This window comes from Brachyhypopomus gauderio, chromosome 12, assembly GCF_052324685.1.
Source record: "Brachyhypopomus gauderio isolate BG-103 chromosome 12, BGAUD_0.2, whole genome shotgun sequence".
NCBI lineage: Eukaryota > Metazoa > Chordata > Actinopteri > Gymnotiformes > Hypopomidae > Brachyhypopomus > Brachyhypopomus gauderio.
In genome coordinates this window covers 23217331-23236548 of record NC_135222.1, presented here as the reverse complement: position 1 = coordinate 23236548, position 19218 = coordinate 23217331, and the positions used below count along the sequence as shown (strand labels likewise).

The window sequence follows — 19218 nt, the reverse complement described above, 5'->3', positions numbered from 1 at the left end:
CTGTAGCAGTCTGGTGCTGGCCACCTTGAGCGCCGTGCTGAGCTGGGAGCTGGCTGGTTTGTGCAGCAGCTGCAGGGTCTGTCCTACCAGCGTCTCCCTGCCACACAGCTGGGACAGCACGTCCAGCAGACCACTGGACACGGCCAGGGAGACGTCCGCCGGCTGATAGCGCACACTCAGGGCAAAGACCGTCACTAGCAGCAGCCTCTGCTGGGCCTCTGTGTACACACACACACACACACACACACACACACACACACACACACACACACACATATGCACAAAATACTCGCACAAATTGACTTACAGAAAGAATAATTTGGAATATTTATTAATAATGAGTTAATTCCTTCATTAGGAATAATTAACCATGTGTGTGTGCGTATGTGTGTTTAGATATTACCTATATGGTGCTTGTTGGCTTGCAGGGCTCTTTCCAGTGTGACTGACAGCTGCTGGTAGATTTTGTGCACAGCAGTCTGAATGTCCATTTGTAAACTCTTTTTCGCAGCTCGAACACCATCCTGCAAAGCAGAGGGTCACGGTCAGGGTGTGGGTCAGGGTGTGGATCAGGGTCAGGGTGTGGGTCACGGTCAGGGTGTGGATCAGGGTCAGGGTGTGGGTCACGGTCAGGGTGTGGGTCAGGGTGTGGATCAGGCTCAGGGTGTGGGTCACGGTCACGGTCAGGGTGTGGGTCAGGGTCAGGGTGTGGGTCAGGGTCAGGGTCACGGTCAGGGTGTGGGTCACGGTCAGGGTGTGGGTCACAGTCAGGGTGTGGGTCACAGTCAGGGTGTGGGTCACAGTCAGGGTGTGGGTCACGGTCAGGGTGTGGGTCACGGTCAGGGTGTGGGTCAGGGTCAGGGTGTGGGTCAGGGTGTGGGTCAGGGTGTGGGTCAGGGTCACGGTCAGGGTGTGGGTCAGGGTCCACATGAACTCAGCACTTGGCTACAAACTACTGCACTCAAGAGTTTCTACACTCTTGGTAATAACTACTGGTCATGTAGATGATGATTTTGAATGTGGTGATGAGGAGGAGGAAGATGAAGATTACCTGGTAGTGATGCAGTTGTACACTCTCTCCTTTAAGCCCACCATTGCCAACGGCCCCCAGGCCAAAACACCCGGCGAGAAACTGCAGTCTGACTGACGTCAGCAAAGAGGCGGAGTGGAAGGCGGGGACAGTGCGCCCAGACACGCCCCCTGGTCCAGCCTGGCTGCTTTTCTCCTCCATCCCAGAGATCAACACCACAATCTGATGAAGGGCCTCCAACCGCAGCTAAACACATGAGAACACATGGACACAATTGAATGAGATGCTGGAATGAGATGGTCCTCCCCTGTGGGAGTCCAGGAGCGTGAAGGTCCTCCCCTGTGGGAGTCCAGGAGCGCCAGTGTTGTATAAAGTATTCGAGACCCATACTTGAGTAAAAGTACAAGTACTCTATCAAAACATTGACTTGAGTAGAAGTTGAAGTGTTCTTTAAAAACTTTACTTAAGTAGAAGTACAGAAGTATTCAGCATTTTTTGTGCTTAAGTATTGCAAGTAGTTTAGTCTCAAGTACTGAAAGTAAAAAGTACAAGTATTGTGGTTTGAATTAATTAAAGAAAGCCATCAAAGTTTGATTATCAATTGTTTTTATATATCACTTACAAATCAAAGATGTCAAAGATCACAAATACAAGTGTTCTGTATGTACTTAAAAAACTGGCGTTAACACTTCATACACAAAAAACAGATAACCTATGTCCCGCTACGTCGTAGGTTTGACACAGAAGTACAAATTCGCCTTAATTTAGCTGAGAAAACGAGGTGTATTTTGGACGTAAAATCCGTCCGTCTGATTCTAAGGGTGAGCCTACTGCCCTGCGTTTACCCTCAGTAAATGCCCTTACCCTATAAAAAGACTACACTATAAAAATTGGCACATGATTAGTCAGCACGTCGCCTTTATTGCCAGCTAACGTTAAGTGAATTCTGCAGCACGACATGAACATAATTAGGTTAGTTAGCGAAGGTCCTCCCCTGTGGGAGTCCAGGAGCGAAGCTCCTCCCCTGTGGGAGTCCAGGAGCGTGAAGCTCCTCCCCTGTGGGAGTCCAGGAGACTCACCTCCGCTCGGCTCTGCTGCTGCTCCATTGCCACGGTGATGGCCTGGGGGCTGGTGGACATGTTCTCCTCTGGGTCCTTGAAGGGTGCGCTGGCCACGTCTCCGCTGATGAAGGCCACGATGTTGTGGATGAGGGTGTGGACCCGCAGCGTGTGGCTCAGATCCAGGTCCGAGTCCTCGTAGGACGGAGGGGAGCTATAGAGGCGCTCGTGGCCCCAGGGAACCCCAGACCAGTCAGACCACGACTCCGGAGGTTCATGGAGGAGACCTGCAAGAGACAAATGGAGGCAGAAACATCAAGAGTAAACAAACCAGGGTAAACAGAAGAACGGGGGAACAGGGTAAACAGAAGAAGGTTATAGAGCCAACACCAGCAAAACCAGATCAGCTGGCAGTAAAGCAGCAATTATGAGGAATACACTGTTAAGTGGAGAGAATGCAGCTCTGGAAGGATGAGGGCAATATTCAGTGTTTCCTTTATGCTAACCCATCAGGTTAAATGTTCAGTGTTTCCTTTATGCTAACACATCAGGTTAAATGTTCAGTGTTTCCTCTATGCTAACACATCAGGTTAAATGTTCAGTGTTTCCTCCATGCTAACCCATCAGGTTAAATGTTCAGTGTTTCCTTTATGCTAACCCATCAGGTTAAATGTTCAGTGTTTCCTTTATGCTAACCCATCAGGTTAAATGTTCAGTGTTTCCTCTATGCTAACACATCAGGTTAAATGTTCAGTGTTTCCTCTATGCTAACACATCAGGTTAAATGTTCAGTGTTTCCTCCATGCTAACCCATCAGGTTAAATGTTCAGTGTTTCCTTTATGCTAACCCATCAGGTTAAATGTTCAGTGTTTCCTTTATGCTAACCCATCAGGTTAAATGTTCAGTGTTTCCTCTATGCTAACACATCAGGTTAAATGTTCAGTGTTCCCTCTATGCTAACCCATCAGGTTAAATGTTCAGTGTTTCCTCTATGCTAACCCATCAGGTTAAATGTTCAGTGTTTCCTCTATGCTAACCTATCAGGTTAAATGTTCAGTGTTTCCTCTATGCTAACCCATCAGGTTAAATGTTCAGTGTTTCCTCTATGCTAACCCATCAGGTTAATGCACTAACATTAAAGTCTGTGTAAGCTGACACAGGTGCTTCAGAGGAAAATGCTGCAGACTGAGAACAGGGAAGGAAGGTAGCAGTTCAGGAACAAGCACTTGTTTCTGGCTCCTTCCTTGTTCCTGAACTGTAACAATGGAGAAACCTGTAACGAGTTCCTTCAGAAGAAAAGCCCAAAGCTCAGTACTACTGAACTCAAGAATCAGCTGTGTGATCATAAAAGGGAAGAGCACCAACCTCTCCTTTTAGGGGTGAACGTCAAATCCAGGTCAACATTTCTCCTGCCACTCTGAAACAAGTTACACAAGCCTTGCTCACACAAACATGCACAGCTTTATCACAGAATAAGTACAGGCAGCATGTATGTGTATGTACATGCACGTGTGTGTGGTGTGTGCATGTGTGTCTGTACATACATATTTGTGCTGTGTGTGTGTGTGTGTGTGTGTGTGTGTGTGTGTGTGTGTGTGTGTGTGTGTGTGTGTGCTCGTGTGGAGGGGGCCAGTCCTTACCAACGAATATCCCTCCTCATCAGACTCTGGTTGTGACAAGTCAGACTCACTGCGTGATTTAGTGAGTCTGTAACTCGGACTGTTCTGGATGGAACGACTCTCAGCTGACAAACTCTCACTCCTATAGACAGGAGTGCACACATGCACCATTAACAAGGTCATAATACTTTATTACTTAAAAAGGTATTCAATTCTGACCCAAACATGTATTAATCTGTCCGATCGCTGAATGCTTTATGATAATGAAAAATATCCAACACCATTAAATAGTTTCTAAAGAAACACTTCAATTTCCAAATAAGATTTACATTAGTCCACAAAATTTGTGGCAACAAATGTGACCCATCCGAGCCAGGGGCACTCACCTCGTCATAAACCCGCCTCCCTCCTGCGTGGCACTGGCTGAGGGAGGCTGCTGATTGGTCTGCGGCGTGAGTGGCGGGCTAACAGCCAGCAGGAGCAAGGCACAGCGGTGGATGGTGCTGTTGCAGGCTGTGGTGTACAGGTCCAGGCCGTCGTGCTGGGCGATGCGGTCCTGACCCGGCTGAACGGGCTCCTCCTGGATGCTGGTACTTCCGGGCCGGTCGCGCTCTCGGCCACGCACCACCTCCCGCGCTGAGAGGAAACATTGAAAGATTTCTGCGCCCGCCGGGACACAGCACAGAGAGCAGCAGGGTTACAACAGCACGGCTGCGTATGCCTCGCTGTGCTGTGATGAAGCTGGTCTAACCCACTCAGGACCACTACCCTACTGTCACTGTCAGGACCACCACCCTACTGCCACTGTCAGGACACTAGGAGAGTCAGGACCACCACCCTACTGCCACTGTCAGGACCACCAACCTACTGCCACTGTCAGGACCACCAACCTACTGCCACTGTCAGGACACTAGGAGAGTCAGGACCACCACCCTACTGCCACTGTCGGGACACTACGAGAGTCAGGACCACCACCCTACTGCCACTGTCGGGACACTACGAGAGTCAGGACCACCACCCTACTGCCACTGTCGGGACACTACGAGAGTCAGGACCACCACCCTACTGCCACTGTCGGGACACTACGAGAGTCAGGACCACCACCCTACTGCCACTGTCGGGACACTACGAGAGTCAGGACCACCACCCTACTGCCACTGTCAGGACCACCAACCTACTGCCACTGTCAGGACCACCAACCTACTGCCACTGTCGGGAGTCGGGACACTACGAGAGTCAGGACCACCACCCTACTGCCACTGTCGGGACACTAGGAGAGTCAGGACCACCACCCTACTGCCACTGTCGGGACACTAGGAGTCTCAGGACCACCACCCTACTGCCACTGTCAGGACACTAGGAGAGTCAGGACCACCACCCTACTGCCACTGTCGGGACACTAGGAGAGTCAGGACCACCACCCTACTGCCACTGTCGGGACACTAGGAGAGTCAGGACCACCACCCTACTGCCACTGTCGGGACACTACGAGTCAGGACCACCACCCTACTGCCACTGTCAGGACCACCAACCTACTGCCACTGTCGGGACACTACGAGAGTCAGGACCACCACCCTACTGCCACTGGAGACACTAGGAGAGTTGTGCTTGTGAACGTAACATGAGCATCGGAAGATCTGGGGGAAATGACTGTACCTGGGGCAGTGTGTGTGTGTGTGTGTGTGTGTGTGTGTGTGTGTGTGCGCGCGCGCGCACGCACGTGCAAAGCATTTTATGAAATGCTGCCGAGTCATACAACTAAAGATCCAGCTAATACAGCATAGCCACATGCTCCTGTAGAGTGCGAGTGAATGTGTGTGTTACTTTAGTCTTCACACACACACTTTTCCCCCCTTGAAACCAATAACATTTTTGTATCTATATCGACACCAAAGTCATGAACTTCAATATATAGATCTGGAATATTTATGGATCTGTATATTCCTACTGTTGTGAGGCATTTCTGTATTTTTCATTGACATGACAGCGAAGTGAGTCACAAGTGGGCAAGATTGTTTGGCAGCTGTTTGGTCAGGTTAGACGGGGTTGGGTTAGACTGGGTTAGGGTTAGACAAGGATAGACGGGGTTAGGGTTAGACAGCCTTAGGGTTAGACAGGGTTAGACAGCCTGAGTCGAGAGTCTGAGAGTCAAGTATTTTTGTAGGCGACTTAAGTGCCTACACTTAAGACACTCGAGTGCCCATCTCTGGTATATGAATGTATAATGTGCATGTGTACATGTTCATAACGTGTTTGTGTGTGTTTGTACATGTATAGTGTGTGCGCGTCCTCACTTCCTGCTGTCATGACCTCGTGTTCCCTCTCCTCGTGTTCCCTCTCCTCGTGCTGTCTGTCCTCGCGCTGTCTGTCCTCGCGCTGTCTGTCCTCGTCCTCGTGTCCGTCCTCGCGCTCACGCTCACGCTCGGCTCGCTCCTCTAGCTCCGCCTCCTCATCGATGGTGCGGGTGAACGAGTGCTCCTGTGGGTCCAACTCCACCGGCTCCATGTTATCAGAGATCTACAGAACGTACACACCCCCCCAACGTTGGACAGTTGTGTATGGAGGTTTCTGAAATCAGTGGGGAACCGTCAGGGCCCTCTACGCCCTCTCAGAGGGCCTAAAAATATTCTTAAAACATAAATATATATAATTTATCCAATTTTATTTCATCTACTTCCAGTTTGACAATCGACTGTCTTAATTTATAAGAAAATTAATTATTCACCCGTGTCTATTCAATCTGTGTTGGAAGGTGAGGGGTTAAGTGGAAGCCTGTGAGCCTGTGTCTCCCCCTATCAGGACTATGATGCCCGCTGTTCGTTTACAGAGGGCCTGGCAGTTATAATTCAGCAAAATACCAGTTTCAAATGACAGCAAAATTGACCAATCATATCTTCCCTCTTAGTGGGCGGGCTTAACTGTATGATAATTTCCGCCCGCTGTTGCGACGCTAGCTGTCGTTAGCGTACCACCGCTAGCTAGTTTCGATTCAGTCCTTTGATGCCCTCGTGAGCGTTGTTTACATATTCCGCTCCCGAGGAACACTGAGCTGTGAACCTTATTTTGCTTAAGAAGTTATCTAGTTCAGATGTTATTGTTTATTGCGTTTCTAAAGCTAATTTAATGGGCCCAAGTTTAATGGTCATGATTCGCTACTGTTTGAAATGCACGTGTGTGTGTATAAATGGTATACCCTGCGCTCTCTGGAAGATGAGCGTGTCTGAATAAGGTCCATGTTCCTGCAGGCCAGCAAGCGATTTCGCACCTTGTAGACACTACGGTAGACCTCTGCCAACAGCTTACAGGGCTGATACCTGCAGGCCACAGCACAGGGAGCAGGAAAGGGTTAACTCAACATCCCTCCTGTACGCAGTGATGGCTACACTTTAGAGTAACATCCTACACAGCATTCAGGGTTGGGTCACACTGTAAGAAATACATTATTCTATATGTACAATAATATATTACTCTAGATGTACAATGACCTGCTTATGACGGGAGGGTGTGTGTGTGTGTATGTGTGTGTGTGTGTGTGTGTGCGCAGTGACCGTTCTGCATGTTCTTGGGGAAGAGTTGAGTAGTATTGGAATGCGTTATGTAATGGCAAATTCATACAATCAGACTATTACTGAAAGTATTGTTACAGTTATGGGTAACAGGAAGCCATTTGATTATTGGTGTGGATTACATAACAAGGAGCACAAGGAGGTCTTTCTCCTTTGGTAACGGCTCTAATCTAGTAAACGCCTCTGACCCCTAACCCATGAGTGTTGAGTTGTAGCAGCAACAGTACCCCAGACGGTCTGCGTTTATTTAAAGGGTTTCAAAACACAGCATGAACCGGGCTCTTCCCCGGGTGTCGGGTCAGGCCTTTTTCTCCCCGTGTGTCATGAAGCTCATCTTTCTGGACCTTCAGGTCTTCCTTTGCTATCATTAACGCATGTGATAACACAATGTGTGAAGAACGTGGACACGCATGAAGATCCAGTCCAAGAATATGGCGCTGGTTCTGTGGCTTTACGCATGGTATGTAAATTCTCTTAAATTACACATTTGTGTTAAACTGACGCAGAGTCAGTTTATCAGAGTTGAAACATTTTTCACATTTTATGGTTAGAATCAAAATAGGCCACAGGTTCAATATGAAGAACTCTATTGTCACTGATGATAAAAAAATCTTAAACACAGTTGGAAGAGTGGATGGGGTGTGTGTCGTGAATTAGTGTGAGAGTGGATGGTGTGTGTGTGTGTGTGTGTGGGTGTTACCTGCCCTCTCCACATGCCTGGCTAAGCAGGCCTGTGTGTTTTAGCAGCACCGCTAGGGCAAAGCGTGATACTGTGTCCAGCAGAGCCTCGTTACCCAGAGACACACTCTCCCAGTCTGCAACACACGCCATTACTTCAGTACAAGCCACAGAACTGCTTTTATAAGAACGTTATAAGAATAGCTATAAGAATGTGTGTGTACGCGTGTGTGTTACCCTTGCTGAGAGCATAATCCTGCATGTTGGTCCACAGACTGTGAGTGGGCTCCTTGGTGGACCCGAGGGACAGATCCACGAGGACACTCGTCTCAGCACGCAGCACACAGTCGAAGGGCTTCTGCTCCTCACTCCCGCACAGAGCCACCTCCAGCAGAGCGCCGACACGGGCGTCTGGAACACGCATGTGTAAACAAACACGTGTGTGTGGCCCACATCCAATTCACACACACACACACACTGCGTAGTAACATTAAAACATTATCAGTGTAAAAAGGCAGTTGTGTCCCACATGTTCATGTATTTGTAATGGTGTACATGTGTGTATATGCCTGTGTGTGTGTGTGTGTGTGTGTGTGTGTGTGTGTGTGCACTTAGCTGTGGAATATCTAATTCTAAAATATCTAAAAACGTTTGTTTTGTTTGTTTTTTTAGAAGGCGCGCGCGTGTGTGTGTGTACCTAGCTGTGGTATGTCTGTCTCTAGGCCGTTGCTGAACAGGGGGGTTTTGAGCCAGTATGCTGTGTGTTGCTCCTCCAGTGAGGGGGCGGAGCCCTTGAGCATGCCGCCCAGGCAACGGCCAATCAGCAGTGCCACCGTGCGCTCCAGATCCACCAGCCACACCCAGCTGTGTGCTGGACCAGACACACATGCGGGCTCCGCTATCTCCTGAGTCCCTGCAGCGGTATCCACACACACACACACACACACACACACACACACACACACACACACACACACACACACACACACACACACCACATTGACCACACCTCACATCTAATATCCATTACGAGTGAACAGTAAAGACCACAGCAGCCATTAGAAGGTGGCAGGAGTGCCCATGTGCTGTGAGCTGCGGGGAGACAGACGGGGAGGCCCAGCTGACCGTGCAGGGGCCACTGCAGCTCCTGGTCCTCCAGGGGCCCGGCGGCGGGGAGCAGCCGGTTCAGACGGTCCAGAGGAGGCAGCATGTCCAGCAGGAAGCAGAGCAGAGGCTGGTCCACCCACACGGGCAGCAGCAGCAGGGACGTGATGATCTGACCGAGCATGCTGCCTGCAGCCGACACGTAGATCACATCTACACACACACACACGCAAACCAACACATCTGTCCACTGCCAAGTACCATCGTGAGTGCATGTGTGTATACATGTGTGTATGTACGTGTGTGTGTGCACATGTGTGTATGTACATGTGTGTGTGAGCGTGTGTGTGTACCTCGTAGTTTGTCACGCACGGTGCCATTTCCAGAACTCTCTCTGAGGAGCAGGGCTGAGCGGGTGAAGATGTCTGTGGCATGAGGCAGCAACAGCTGCAGGTGCTTGTGGAGGAGAGACACACTACTGGAGCCCTGAGAGAGAGAGAGAGAGACACACACACACACATGGTATACACATCCCCATGCAACACAGCATTCTTTTAAGGTCCAAGCGTCTACGAACACTCTCGTCTTCAACAGAAAGGTGTGAGGGCAGGTGTGGCCAGGTGTGTGGGCAGGTGTGTACAGTTACCTCGGTAACAGAGTTAATGTGGCAGTAGGCCAGCAGCTGCTTGTGTAGTGAGCAGAGCAGCTGGTGCAGGTGAGCCGGCTGACTGCTGCCAGACGCAGACGTGTGAACCTGCTTGTCACTGTTCTTCTCCAACTCTCCAAAAGCCTGGTCCTGTTACACACACACACACACACACACACACACACACACACACACACACACACACACACACACACACACACACACACACACACACACACACACACACACACACACACACACACACACACAACGCGTAATCAGAATGAACTAAAGCATTTTCTTATGTTCTCAAGTTGGACTGCCACAATTACTCGACTAGTCACGATTATGTCGACTATTAAAATAGTCGATGACTAATTTAATGGTCAATGCTTCATTGCCTTCCACGGCAGCACAACCATGATGTACGAGCTCCTGAAAAGTGCTCGTACATCAAAATTGTGACTGATTGTGACAATGTCACAATTTTAGTTCGCTGCTAAAATGAGCGTAAACAGAGCGCTAACTTAGTACTTACTCATCGTGATAGCTGTAAAAGTTAACATTAGTTATGGCGATTTGTTTCATTAGCCTTAGCATGCATTCATGTGTTTTCTGTAACGTCAGTGAGACCAAAATTTTATTTTTGTGAATAATTCCTTAGTTTCAGGTACCTACCTAATTTGATTTAAATGTAGCTAAGTTTGATGCCAGAGACAAATGAAAGAAAAACCTAAAAAAATAATTACTTTATTAATGTATTTATTTTTGTGTTTAAGCCAGTGCCTTATCCTTATTTTAATCATTGTTTGTTGCAACAAGCTGCATATTTCATCAGGTTTAATGAACTATGATATAAATTATTTTTAGTTAGCATATAGCTGAAATCTAATGATTGTTATATAATAGCAGCTGCATTCTAGTGCGATAAGCTGTATGTTTTATATTCAATTACCATAGGATCCGATTAGTCGACTAATCATAAAAATTAATCGGTGATTAGGCGATAATAAAAATAATCATTTGTGGCAGCCCTATTCTCAAGTGCTCTCAAGGTTTCTCAAGTGATCATATTAGCAGCCCTAGCTGTACTGCATACTAACCGTGTAGAAGCCGAGGTTCCTGAGGAGAGTCTTCATGAGGACCTCTGCAAGATGTGTGTCAGGGTGTGTGTGGGCATGTGTCCCAGGACTGTGAGTAGAGTCTGAGGGCAGGGACAGGGGCTCAGAGGCATCGGCAGGGGAACTATATCCCAGCAGAGACGCAACATGTGTGTGATCTTGGAGGCTGGTTAAAATGATGTCCAGTTGCATCCTCTGACAGACACACAAACACAGGTTAGCAGGATCGTGACACACAGAGAGGCTCAGAGCTCTCTCTCTCTCTCACACACACACACACACACACACACACACACACACACCTGGCCCTTGGACAGGCTCTCCCAGCGGTCGGGCCCTTGCGGCAACAGCGAGTGTAAGAGCTCCATCCTCTCCCTCAGAGGAGGCAACAGCATCGTGGCTCCCACTGACAGAGTCTCGATGACTGCCTTCAAAACACAGTGCAGAATTAAACACTCACCACAGCAAACACAATAACTGCAACAAGGACAATAACTAAAATGCAGACACACACCTCCTGAATTTCATCAGGCACCGAAGCGTCCATCAGCCTAAACAGCAAGTTGCGGAGGGGTCTAGCCTGTCGCCCTAGGATACTGGTGGCCACGCCTCCCGCCAGTGCCAAAGCAAGATGATTGGACAGCAGCCTCAGGCACAGCTTCAGGAAGTTATGATGCTCTCTGTGACAACAAATAGCACACCCCAGACCACATAAGTACAGACAGAGGGGTGGGTGTGGCCACAGAGGGGTGGGTGTGGCCACAGAGGGGTGGGTGTGTGAGGTACTGCTGTGATGTACTTGGAAGAGGGGAAGGGTAGTGGAGGTTCGTCACTGTTGATGCCGTCGCAGTAGCGCTCCAGGAAACAGCGTAGGTGGGAAAACGTGCTCTCCTCTAGATCCACACAGTACGGCCTGTGCCACGCCACCACCTGCCTGCACACACACACACACACACACACACACACACACACACACACACACACAGTAGGGTTAATACCCATGTAGCCTCGATGTGTCAATTATTCAGTAGATCATCAGTAGTGCAGGGTGTGTTGCCAACCTGTCTCTAGGGAGGGCGGTCCAGGCCAGGCTGTGGGAGGTGCCTGCAGAAATCTGTTGAATGGCAACTCCATCTAAGCCAATCACCTTCTTAGGTTTGGTAATGGGACCCGTGGAGTTGCCTTGACCACACTGGCCCATGGAGTTATTACCCCACGCATAAACTTCATTGTCTGAAAAATGCACAAATCAAAAAATACAAACTTTTCAGTTTCATTCACCAAAACAGATCAGAGTTAAACCTGAAGTTTACGAACCAAATACTGGATTAAAAAAAGACAACAACAATATTGTGAGCCCTTTCAGAACTGATATTTGCTTCATGTACTTCATGTAATATCTATAACCTGTTAAACGGAGAATGTCAGCTGCTGTCATGCTTAGTCCACCCTCCCCATTCTACACCCCCCCCCCCACATGCCCTCTCTGTGAGAGCTGTCTGGGTGTGTACTTTACCATGTGACAGAGCCAGGCAGTGGCTGTCTCCTATAGAGATGTCCACGATGCGTGTGGTGGCCAACTCCTCGATCAGCCGGGGTCTCAGCGCGGTGGCTTCGGCCGAGCCGCAGCCCAGACACGCCCCGCAGCCCCAGGCGTACACCTGGCCCGTGGAGGTGAGCGCCAGCGACGACTGGCTGCCCGCGCATACCTTCCGGATGAACATACCCTGCAGGGCCTCCAGCACTTTGGGCTTGTACACACGATTAGTGTCCCCATGACCGAGCTTACCTGGAAAACCAGACACTAGTCACAACGGTGATAGCAGCATGGCGAGACAGTGTCCACACCCTGCACTCCCACACATGGGGTCACTGGCACGAAATCTCACCATTGTCTCCTCCTCCAAAGGACCAGACCGTCCGTCCGTCCTTCGACAGTGCGATGGTGTGGGAGCTGCCACAGGACACCTCGCCCACATTACTGATGTCCTTCACCAGGGTGGGGATGTTTCTGCTGTTACTGTCCCCATGGCCTGTGCACAAGCATCACACACACACACACACACACACACACACACACAAAAACACTGCCAGTCAAGAATGTGTCATGATAAACATAATGCTTGGAAAAATACAAAAGTAAATAACTTATGGAATACTGTCTCCATAAAAAGCTGGAAACATACCAAGTCTTCCAAAATCTCCCTCCCCCCACGTGTACAACTCCCCATCCTCATTAACGGCTGCGCTGTGACGGTAGCCAGCTGACACACACACCACCACCTGCACAGAAACACACACACACACACACACACACACGAACACAGCTCAAAGCAACTGGGGTGTGTAGTCCAGGTGAGAAGCAGCGTTTTCGCTGGGTGGGTGTGTGGAGAGACCACGGCCTGTTCACACGTTCTACCTTTAACATCAACCAAAGGCTGTTCACCAGCTCCGTGAGCAGCTGTGTCACTGCATCATTTATTCATGACGGGAGTGACTCCAGGAGTGACACTCTTCTGAGGAGTGAACATCAGCCTACAAGCGGTTAGGAAATCCTGCCCTAGACCTTCTCTTGCCCCTCTAATAATGCAACAGAGACAGCTGGCCAAGACTCGTGTGCCGAGTGATTCCTCCTCTGATAATGGAGGACACTACCTATAAAAAGGCTACGATCCCTCTGCCCCAAACGGGTTCTAACTGTGAAATAAAGCTGATCATGCTGTAATAAATTACAGTACGCAGTCAAGAAGTAACTGGCTTGCCCTGCTGCACTCAATAGAATCATTATTATTTTAAAAGGTCCGTACCACAGAGGTCCGTCTCCCTCACACTGGGAAGAGCATTTGACTTATTCGCATAGAAAAGCAAAGCTGCAGCTTCTCCGGTGGGGCAGATGGTGTGAGACATCATCATCATCCTCAATACACTCAAAAGCCTGAACATGCAGGCACCAGAACTGGACCTCCACCGGACCATCGCAGAGGACACTGGCAGTATATTCACACTGATCACACACAACCGATATCACATCCTTAAGAGAACCGTCTTTAGTCAAATGGGATGCAGGATTTTCAAATGAATACACGGTGTGTATTTATCACTAGTTTGGCAGTATGTCATTGTATTATATACCATGTGTTTACGGTTTACCTTTCCCTGTAGGGGGCCCTGGATGAGTTTGGGGTATTTCTGCGTGGAGCTGTTGCCATGACCGAGCTTGCCGTAGTCTCCGTCTCCCCAGCTGAACACCTCCCCTTCGTTGGTGAATGCCAGGGTGTGGCCGTCCGAGCCCTTGGACGACGAAACCTTCTTAATGGCACGGTGGGGTTCAAAGGTCAGCTTCTTCAGGGTGGACTGGTTGTTGGAGTCACCCAGGCCGAGGCGGCCGTAGCTCCCCTTCCCACACGCCCGGACCGAGCCGTCGGAGGAGATGACGAACGTACAGTACTGGCCCGCCTCGATCTGAGATCACAACCAACACGGCACAAAACATCACAACTTGCTCGAGCTAAACGAGAAACCGACGCATGCGGTGTGTGTGTGTGTGTGTGTGTGTGTGTGTGTGGGGGTTCCTCACCGTTTGTGCGTCGCTGAAGCTGGGTGCCAGTTTGGGCTGGAGGATCTTCTCCTGTGTTCCCTCCACCAGCTGGTGGCTGCTGTTGCTGCCCCACACGTACACCTCACACGTCTCCGACACCATGGCCGCCTCCCCGGCCTGGATGCTGTCCGGGCTGGCGCAGGTCCTGGAGTAGTCCGACGCCATGCGACAGACCTGCCCCCCCACCCACCACAGGGCACCACACACCAGGAGACAACATTCACGTCATTACCGTCGGTGTGTTTCGAAGCCTCGGCTCCTAGCTGTGTCTAAAACGCGATTCAGCCGCACCTCCTCAAACAGGCAGAGCGCTGCTTCATACAGGGAGCACAGACCGTCCGCCGTTCGCACCGGCTCCTTCCACTGGCTGCGGTCCGCAGACGAACCCTGTAACACAGCCCGGTATAAACCATAACCAGTATAAACCATATCCAGCATAAACCATATCCAGCATAAACCATATCCAGCATAAACCATATCCAGCATAAACCATATCCAGCGTAAACCATCCCCAGCTCATACATACCAGCGATCGCCTCATCTGCATGAGAATGCTCATAAAGAAGTCGTATCCCATCAGCCCCTCCTGACTGTGACTGGGCTCCGGGCCGGTGACCCCCGTGGAGGCGGCCAGCGCCATCTCTACCCACTCCAGCAGGTAGCGCAGGGAGCCCCTCTGAGCGGCCAGGCCCAGCAGCAGCTCGCACGCCAGCCTGCGGCCCACCACGTCGGCCCCCGAGTGCCGCATGCTCACGCCCTTCAGGAAGGCGGTGACCTGGGCCAGGCAGTCCAGGCCCATGGGTGGGATCTTGCTCTCATTGGCCAGCGACAGCGGGGGCAGGGAACCCACCACCTCGATGGCGGTGGTGATGACGTCGTTGCAGAGGTTGAGGCCGGGAGAGGCGGGCGAGAGCGTCCAGCTCTGTCGCAGCAGGGCGAAGAGGAGGCTCAGGCCCGTCCGCACGCCCATCTCGATGAGCGCGTCAGTGCTGGAGCGCGGACGCTCGCTCACCGCCTGCAGCTCGGAGGCGCCCGGCGAGCTCTCGGGGGCGTGCTGCTGCTGCTTCACCTTGCCCTTGTCGTGGTACTTGGCGGAAAGTGCGTAGAAGATTCGCTGCAGGACCAGGAGGCGCTTGCGCAGGGCGGAGGCGAAGGGAGAGTCCGAGCACACCGTCTTGGCCAGGGCCAGCTGGCTGGCCAACAGCGCGTCCAGGTAGTGCTCCTGCTCGTCGCTGGACAGACATTCCCGCTCAAAGTCTGGAAGTTGTGGACCCTTCAGGCACAGGATCTGCTGAGGGAGCAGAAGCACCTCCTTGTTGGCCAGGAGCTTGGAGTACAACAGTGCCACGCCCTCGCGGGTGGAGATGGACTCGCTGTCCTCAGAGATCCAGGAGCTGTTTAGATGCTCAAGCCACTTCATCTTGACGGGTGGGATCATTGTAGCCATGCCTGCTCCTCTCAGACACTCACGCCCGGACCTGGTGGAAACCAAGCGTCTGCTTCATTAGAAACACACCCCTGCCATAATCAACCATCGAGCCTTAAACAAGGGTTTAATGATCATTTCTCATTATTCCTGTGCTGTGTTTGAGGTCACTAGTCCAGCAATAGCAAGCTCCTCACTGGGGATATAAATCTTCCTAAGATAACAAAATTGCTCAAATGAGTTTTAGTCTGTAGTATTTCACAGCAAATAGAAGACTAATTAAAACAGCTGGTGGCAAACGCAGGTGTGCCTGGTCCATGTCGAGGTCAGTTTTTAAGACACCAGTGTTTAACCATACCAGTCTTTAAAGGAGCAACACGACATTTGACCACCAAAAAGTAGCAAACACCATTTATAAAAGTGATTTTATCAAGTGCAGCTCACAGCTAACTATTCCATATCACGGTCAGAACTTTATAATACCGGCTTGACTTTGCAGAAATAGGGAACCATCCCTCTGAGTGCTGAATAAACAGCTGCACGCAAAACCAGCTTCACTTCCCTTCTACACTTACACAGATCAACAATATCTGCTTTAAAACGTGAACTAACAAACCATGAAAAGGCATTACTGAATGCATATAATGAGAGTGTAAAGCTAAGCTTTTCTAAGGTAGCATTCTCAAACGTGCCGAGTGAATGAGGAACGCAGAGGAGCTCAGTGGAGCCGCTGTAGTGTGTAGTGTGTGTGTAGAGCAGGTGTAGTGTGTGTAGTGCAGGTGTAGTGTGTGTAGTGCAGGTCTTTGGTATATGCTTGTAGGATACACTGGGTGGCTTCAACCAAGAAATCAATAAATGGCTAAAGGTGTCTGTGGTAGGTTATAACACTAGGAAAAGGCTGTATAGAGTCAGGAATCCTCTGTCCCTGTGCACCCTGAAAACAGCAGACTCAGACTGTGGTGCAAAAGGCATGGGACACTGGGCCCATCATGCTTAACTTCAACCCTGCTGGCAGGTCAGGGGTCAGGGGTGGTTTCAGCAGTTTCAGGGGCTTTCAGCTGGCATACACTTGGTCCACTAACGCATTCACCTGCAGACAGACACCATGTTGTCATGACGTAGCTTGGCAGCTGTTTTCTGGGCCAAAGGTGGTCTAGCCTGACACTACAGGGTTTTTGTTCTTCTGGACACTCAGTGTATATAGCAATACAATTACAATTTAATATATTGCCCATATTTTTATGCTTAATGAAATAACACAGGGGCAATGGTGAGAAGAGTACTTAATCGGTGTATAGACTAGATTGACTTTCGTTTTTGAGTGTCAGTAATAACATCTTCAGTAAATTAGCCTGCATATGTAAATGTTTTATATGGTCTGACACAGCAGAATGTTGCCTCCTCCTTGTACCTCCTCCTGCTTCAACAACATGGCATTTCCACACCGGCTGCTGAAGAAGGAACTACTCTATTTTAAGTAGTACATTTGATAAGGAAATACACTGTAAATAAACATGCTACTGTACCATGCCCATGAGTGGTTAGCATGAATGCCACTCCCTTGTAGCAAACCAAAATTTCAGGATATTTTCATTGCTATGTTGAACAAAATCTGTTCCACCTATAATTAAACCTTTTTTTTATTCAGGTGGGAAAAATGTCTTGTACAGTAAAGACTACAGTACTTTTAAGACTATACATGTATGGGACAAGATTACTATGCTATTCCACTTCAATATATAAAACATTATTTTTTTGTTACACTTCATATAGCATTTGGGCGAGGACCGCAGTCAGACCAAGACAACTGGGCCACTATACACATACATTTTAGGTCTACTTAGATCATAATAATCCATCAAGTTATCTGTCCATCCGGAGGAACCACAAAGCACCCAGCTATCTAGCACAGCTTTGGGGAATGTGGCCCAACATCATACGGTCAATTCCAGTTTGGAGTAAAATATGTTAACTTTTCCTGTTTTAGAAACACCATCAGCATAGTTACAATGGCGATTATTTCACCCACAGATTCTGCATTTGCTAGCTTGATAAATATGAGAAATAGAAACACTGTCACCAAACGTAAGCCTCGTATCGCCTTTTTAACGTCGCCAGCACCATGACAAGACTCTGTGTTTTCCACAGTTAATGATATCGCGCTGTTGACAACATGAAACGCTTTACTGGCCTCGGGAAAACGATTAAATATCTCGTAATCGTGCAGTTTGCCCAGTCGCCCCACTGACTAGACACCCAGTGCCCACCCGTCTGTGCCGAGGGCTGCTCGGCTCATGTGAGCCCGGTGACACCGACGGACCCGGCGGTTCTGCACAGACCAGAACAGAAACATCACCGGGACAGTTGTGTAGAACCACACGGACTTATAGGAGTGTTAAAGTGTCCAGAACACCAGCTGGACGTGTCCGCCGTGGGCACAGCCGGGGTCGGCAATCTAGCTAGCACAGCTAACATGGCTGAGCTGTCCACGGCTAACGAACTAAACCGGCCAGCTAACGACCTAGCGGACACGGCCACCCAGCAGACGCGGAGTCCTGGTGTAACTACACGGGGGAGTGTAGTCCACGCGTCGGATAACGTTATGCGGCTAGCGGTGGCCATCTGTCCACCGACAAACAACTGACAAACAGCTGATCGACCCGAGACAAAGCCGCAATTTCGGGTCGCCTAGCGTGTGTGCTAGCCGTGTGTGCTAGCGTGGTTAGCCGTGTGTGCTAGCGTGGTTAGCCGTGTGTGCTAGCGTGGTTAGCCGTGTGTGTGTGTGCTAGCGCGGTTAGCCGTGTGTGTGTGTGCTAGCGCGGTTAGCCGTGTGTGTGCTAGCGCGGTTAGCCGTGTGTGTGCTAGCGCGGTTAGCCGTGTGTGTGCTAGCGCGGTTAGCCGTGTGTGTGCTAGCGCGGTTAGCCGTGTGTGTGCTAGCGCGGTTAGCCGTGTAGTGTGCTAGCGCGGTTAGCCGTGTAGTGTTCCCCCCAGTTCAGCTCCTCGCAGGCAGGTTAACGTTAGTCTACCTGGCGTTAGCTAAACCAGCATTCGCTCTCTAAATTATTCCAGTACATTTGTGTTTTCTGTTGTTCACTACTGACTGTAAAAGCGGAAGGAAGGACATTTTAAACACGGTTTTAACCGGCCGAGGCCTCAACCCAGCTGCAGAAATCAGGGGAAAAAGCTCCAATTTAAATCTCACCTGTCAACGGCATCTCCTGAGCGCGCGCCACACAACGGAATCCATCGTTGCCGCTTCGGCGCGCGAGTGTGCGCGAGCTCAAAAGGCAACGCCGCTGACTTTCAGGACCGCGACGGCGCGTGCGACACCAGCGTCGGGGGCCGAGAGAACTCGGTGCACGTCGATTCGG

General features: G+C 50.0%; 1 protein-coding gene across 5 annotated transcripts in view; it reads right to left on the bottom strand.

Annotated features, from left to right (window-relative positions):
• herc1 (HECT and RLD domain containing E3 ubiquitin protein ligase family member 1) overlaps positions 1-19189 on the bottom strand; it is a 52056-nt gene extending 32867 nt beyond the window's left edge. For 3 of the 5 annotated variants that reach the window (XM_077023899.1, XM_077023901.1, XM_077023902.1), the window contains exons 1-28: positions 19050-19189; positions 14948-15899; positions 14713-14808; positions 14401-14595; positions 13974-14285; positions 13010-13106; positions 12713-12856; positions 12340-12612; positions 11885-12056; positions 11623-11757; positions 11338-11503; positions 11126-11251; positions 10806-11018; positions 9703-9852; positions 9410-9542; positions 9078-9269; positions 8650-8865; positions 8190-8363; positions 7975-8089; positions 6902-7022; positions 6003-6225; positions 4095-4368; positions 3730-3850; positions 3455-3506; positions 2110-2375; positions 1052-1276; positions 404-524; positions 1-218 (exon numbers count right to left, since the gene is read on the bottom strand). The exon at positions 1-218 is cut by the window's left edge and continues 20 nt beyond it. In XM_077023899.1, coding sequence (XP_076880014.1) covers positions 1-218; positions 404-524; positions 1052-1276; positions 2110-2375; positions 3455-3506; positions 3730-3850; positions 4095-4368; positions 6003-6225; positions 6902-7022; positions 7975-8089; positions 8190-8363; positions 8650-8865; positions 9078-9269; positions 9410-9542; positions 9703-9852; positions 10806-11018; positions 11126-11251; positions 11338-11503; positions 11623-11757; positions 11885-12056; positions 12340-12612; positions 12713-12856; positions 13010-13106; positions 13974-14285; positions 14401-14595; positions 14713-14808; positions 14948-15868 — 5451 coding nt within the window. In that variant the 5' untranslated portion in view covers positions 15869-15899; positions 19050-19189. Of the gene's footprint in view, positions 219-403; positions 525-1051; positions 1277-2109; positions 2376-3454; positions 3507-3729; positions 3851-4094; positions 4369-6002; positions 6226-6901; positions 7023-7974; positions 8090-8189; positions 8364-8649; positions 8866-9077; positions 9270-9409; positions 9543-9702; positions 9853-10805; positions 11019-11125; positions 11252-11337; positions 11504-11622; positions 11758-11884; positions 12057-12339; positions 12613-12712; positions 12857-13009; positions 13107-13973; positions 14286-14400; positions 14596-14712; positions 14809-14947; positions 15918-19049 lie in introns of all 5 variants that reach the window. The other 2 variants (XM_077023903.1, XM_077023900.1) reach the window with 2 other exon arrangements.
• Between the last annotated feature and the right edge of the window lie 29 nt (positions 19190-19218).